The sequence below is a fragment of the Dendroctonus ponderosae genome, unplaced genomic scaffold (genome assembly GCF_020466585.1).
Source record: "Dendroctonus ponderosae isolate FM_Combo_2020 unplaced genomic scaffold, Dpon_F_20191213v2 Dpon_F_20191213_8, whole genome shotgun sequence".
Classification (NCBI taxonomy): Eukaryota; Metazoa; Arthropoda; class Insecta; order Coleoptera; family Curculionidae; genus Dendroctonus; species Dendroctonus ponderosae.
This window is the reverse complement of record NW_026019016.1, coordinates 785,967-791,157: the sequence shown is the minus strand read 5'-3', so window position 1 is coordinate 791,157 and position 5,191 is coordinate 785,967. Positions and strand designations below refer to the sequence as shown.

Here is a 5,191-nt window from a genome sequence, read left to right as displayed (position 1 = left end):
TTTGCAACTCAAAGAAAACCACGCAAATCTAAAACTTCTTGAATTCAAGCATTTTTTGAGAAAACTGCCAACATTTTCTTATCGATGGTTCACTTCCTAAAAAGACCATTTATTTATCTCTAGAATGATGTACAAATGAGCGTTCTTGCTCATTTTGCCACCGAGAAATGAGCAAAAATGGAACGGAAAACATGGAATTTTGGCATAATCTTGCACCTAAGTGTCAGATATTCAAATTTCGCTTTCTGGGTCAAAACTACTCAAATTTCCTTACTAACATTGTTACGACTGAATCGACTTTTCAATTCCCTATCCAACGATGCCAAAACGAATTCTGTGACTCAAATGGTTCTTGAGAAACTTCGAATAAAGGCCATTTAGTTATCTCTGGAATGATGTAAAAACGAGCCTCTTGCTCATTTTGCTTCCGAGAAACATGCAAAACGGGACGGAGAACATGACATTTTGGAATAATCTTGCGCCACCCTTGCACAAAACGACGATCATTTTTCTAACTTCACAAACAACAGAAGACTGTATTTTTTTCTACATAACCCCCCCTGACTTTAAAGCTGGATCCGCCCCTGATTTCGGCTTGTTTAAGGCTTAAGGGAACACGAAGTTATTGTGAGAATCGTCTAGAAATTCGGGGTTTCCAGGGCCACAAGGTACAAGAGAAACTCTTCACGAGTTTCAACTTTTCAATAATTCAATTAGTGGTAATAATTAATAAATTCTGTTGATAATAGTATCGCAATTAATTTTAATTTTAGCTGGAATAACCAACTCTTCCGAAGCTTCATTTCGGCGGCCGAGCCGAGCAAGCAATTAGATTAATTAGGTCTGATAACATTACCGTTTGGCTGATTGAATAAAGTACAAATGTTCCCACTAAATTGCGAATTCAGATGCTAATTGATGCACTTTCCGGTTATTCAATTAGCTTTTTGCTGATAGATAAACTAACCCTTTGATGAAGAACAATGCAATGTTCCAATAAAATATATGAGTAGCAACAGACGTTGATGTAACAAAAGTTTTTTTAGTTGTAACAAAAGTGCATGTTTTGGGAGTGTTATTTTCAGGCTAAACCCAGCTAATGGGTTCAAAACCAGTACCAGCGCGTGCCTGAGATTTTCGCACACTTTTAACCAACCATTTGCAAGTGGTTTTTCTTAATATCTTCAAACTTACCTCGATTGTTTTATTATTGCTGTCCACCAAATTATCGCACACGTTAATCCGGCCTTCTTGAGCGACTTTTTGGAGCACCATTCGATAGGAGCCGATGAGTTTGTCGGCGAAAAGCCGATTTCTTAAGTACAACTCAATAAGGATGGTTTCGTCATCGTCTATCGGCCTTGCTATTGGCCAATCGAATCTCTATAATCGGGAAAAAAATTATATTGGATTCTCAGTTTTGATGATGATTTTTGATGCGCGTCTCAGGATTGCAGGAAAATGATGCAAACAGTTTCCTTTTACTTTCACTACTGTAAACCGCATTTTTATCTGTTTGGCATTCAAGTCCCTATTCTTTTCGATGCATTGGCCTCATATATTTTCAAACAACGTCAAAGAAGTCGTGAACTACTACGATTTCCTGGCCTTTTAAGCCCTTTTGTGATCCTTTTTATAACTGCGTCTCACTTTTCCCCTTGCAATTTCAGTTTTATTTACTAGAGCTTTTCGTATTAATTCTTACCTGATCAACAATGAGAAGTTCTGAAGCATTGTCTTCTAGCAGTTTTGTTAAGTGCCAAACGCCTGAAAATTCCCTTGATTAATTTTTGTTTAGGTGTACAAGAAGCGATAGAGAATCTCACGCAAATTTTTCTCACGCGTTTTCAAACGCTCTGTATAATTGAGTCGGAAGTGTAGAATATTTATTTTTGTTGATGAAAACATTAGTTAATATTAATTACTGCGTAAAACCTAGCTATCGTTTGCCTATGCAGGAAATCGCCCAACAACTGATAAATACATCGGGCACTTGCAGAGTAAATTTTAAAATTTTGCAATTGATTTGTTGAGTTTTCCTGCTAAAATACGCCATTTAGATGAAATCATATTAAATTCCATTATTAATAAAAATATTTTAGTGCATTATGATTTCGCAATGGCGATTTTTCATGTAAACTTTATTTTCATTAGCTTATTCACGAAAATAAAGCAAAATTTAAGTATTTCACCTTTTATTGGGCCCGAGAAAAATATACAGAGTGTGTTTGAAAATGGTACAGTTTCCATATACAGTGAATCAGAAAAAAACCTTAAGTTTTCGCGATCAAACTGATGAGTTCGGGGCTTTTAACTGAAATTATTTTTCACAACGGCCCCAAAGCTCGAAAAACTCAGCAGTTTTGACCCAGTTTTTGCTACAACGTTCCGCTCGGTTAGGGGTTTCATAAAAATAATCCGTATACATTTGCACGGTGCCGCAATAAGGCATATCGTTTACCGTGTAACAAATATGTGCCTCGTTTAGCATAAAAATAGTTAATCCATATTTATCGGGCTTTGATCGTACGTAAACCGAAAAATCGACAGTCAGTTGCCTTTGACGCTGAATAGTTGCTTTACTCGCTATTTTTATGCATTAAATGGTAAAAAGTTCGTTTAAATAGATACATTTTCAGGTTCTCTCGGCAAAAAAACCTTTGCAATGAAACAACTAATTCAAAAAATCAATCACAGCTATTTAGCCAATCTTAAAAAGTCGTTAACTGTTTTTTGGAACAATTTTCAGTTCAAGCGTAAAATTTACAGTTTTTTTAATCAGCTTATCCCAGTAATTTTCACTGAGCGTCTAAACACCTGCAAGAAAAACCAAGACGTTTTTTCGACCCCAACAGACCAAAAAGCCAATTTTCAAAAAAAATCATTAACTTTCAAGCATTTCAACTAAAGCGCTGCCTGCTACCGAGATAGAACTCACCCCTAAACTCGATTTTGGCCAGCTTCTCCCCTTTGCACCTGGGGATTTGAAATTGTTTAAGTTTAATCGCGATCGACATTGTTTCAACGCGAGTCCCGGTTTCCTGCCGACGCGATCGTTGTAACGGTCGCAGGAAGACTTGTTGATGTTGCGTGAATTTTCCCGCACTGCCCTCAGGAACAGTACGGGCCTTTGGGGCGCAGGATCAGGCCTCATACGGGGCCAACGAGTCGGAATATGTCAGAAATCTATTGAAAAAGTTCGGAAATTTTGTGATGCGCCAGCTTTTCAACCCTTTGAGAATCAACCCCAAGGTTTTATCACGAGTTTTAGATGGAATGGTTGGGGCCGAGTGAAGGAAATCTTCATCTTTTTTAGCCAAAGCGCACATGAAGATCCTGGATATATACTTAAAATGATTCCCTTGAGCAATTTCCCGAGGTTTTGGTCTTTGCATATTTTCGGCTGTTTGATTCTTAACGACCTTTTTTGTGTTCTTCAGGCAAATTGGATTTTTTTGCTATTAAAATCCCAGTCGTACAACAAATCGCCAGATTTGAATCAAGTTTCGTCTATATGTAGCTGAAATTTGCTGGTGTCGCAAAAAGCAGAAGATTGATGTCATTTTGCAGGATTTTATTCAAGTTTGGCCCATTTTGTTCTCAAATTGTCTTTGTGCTATTTTGAATGCACACAAGCAAAAAATCCAAATGTGATTGTGATCACAAAAAACAGTGATTTCTCTACTTTACTACCATTTTTTTGAAAAAGCCAAGTCGCTTAAAGTAACCGAAATGTGCGAGTGTTTTTTTCGTTCGATGACTGAACCGAAAAAGTCCCACTTTGCGCCGATTTTCTACGAGTTTAGAGGAAAATATTTTTGCTATTTCAGTTGCAAACACTCTGGATATGCTTATGAAAGAGCTTCCAGGTATATTGAGCGCTATACATTTACGAAATATCGATTTTTGGGCCCATATTTTGTAGGTGATTTTTTTCCAAATAATCAACTGTGAAAAACTTTAACTTTAAACGATTGATGATAATTTAAATAATGATTCAATATTGTTTTCGTTCCTCTAGAGAACGTTTCTAGGGGTATGTAGGAAGTACAGAAAAAAATATGTTTCTCACTAAAAACGGAGATATTTGCAAAAAAACTGAATAACAAATTCGGCAACAATGCATTTGGACGTACCTACAAGACTAAAGACGCGCGAGAAACTGTTGTCAATTACACGCTAATGAATTTTCATGGGAAAGACTTTTATGGAAAATTTTTAAGAGAATATTTTCATAGTTCCAACAATAAAATTATTTTTTTACTATTTTTCTTTAAAGAAATGCTTTAATCTATTTGCGTGTAATTGACAACAGTTTCTCTCGCGCGTCTTCCATATAGAAGATTTAGACCTTTCGAGTCTGCACAAGATAGGTAAACTGGTGGCATGTTGGACATTGCTATAATTTGTAAGTTTAGTGTGTAGTAAAGTGTAGTTAAGTGTAGAGTATAGTCCAAAAACTAACCTCAAATACGCTAAACGCGTTAAAGCATCATGCTTAATTACACTAATAGTTGGCCAAATGACCATCAAACTACTTAATTTGAAATTGTAACAAGCGTCTTCACCCTGTAGGTGGAATAAGTGCTAAATTTTTTTAGTCTTTCTTAAATACTTTCGCATATTTGATGTTCAAAAAGCCATCCGCGATGTCCGTGAAAGGGCCCGCAATTTGCCTATTGAATTCATGGACAGTTAAGTCCATCGATTCCAGTAATCTCGTAATGCAAAGCATTGATAATCGATCAGTCTACTTAATACTTCTGCAAAAACAGTCAATAGACTAATTTCGAAATATGCAAAATTCCTCATCAAAATTGCTGTTCGCCGCTCAATTTTCTAGGAATGTTTCTCCATTTTATTAAATTGAAATTCTCAGTTCCTCAATTTTCATTCCGTTACGAACGATTCCAGTTCCATGGGAATTTAATAAACAAATAATTTTCATTTCTATGGGGGTTGGCGTGACGAAAATACTTCCTTTCTTCGTCCTTTACGAGGCCAACATCACACATTTTCACAAAGGCCATTCGAGATATAAAGAAATATCGTGCATTGCGTTCTGCATAAAATTAACGGTAGCGGTTGTGATTTTATCTCACGTGTTATGTGGCCAGTTCCCACGAATTCCGCTACATCAGCAGCACTTATGTGACTAGTTCCCATAGATTCCGCTGGATCAGCAGAATAG

General features: G+C 36.6%; 1 protein-coding gene across 1 annotated transcript in view; it reads right to left on the bottom strand.

Moving 5' to 3' along the window:
* LOC109544897 (otoferlin) overlaps positions 1–3,076 on the bottom strand; it is a 16,639-nt gene extending 13,563 nt beyond the window's left edge. The window contains exons 1-3 of the mRNA XM_019915318.2: positions 2,939–3,076; positions 1,706–1,767; positions 1,195–1,383 (exon numbers count right to left, since the gene is read on the bottom strand). Of these exons, the coding sequence (XP_019770877.2) occupies positions 1,195–1,383; positions 1,706–1,767; positions 2,939–3,017 (330 nt within the window). The 5' untranslated portion in view covers positions 3,018–3,076. The remainder of the gene's footprint in view (positions 1–1,194; positions 1,384–1,705; positions 1,768–2,938) is intronic.
* Between the last annotated feature and the right edge of the window lie 2,115 nt (positions 3,077–5,191).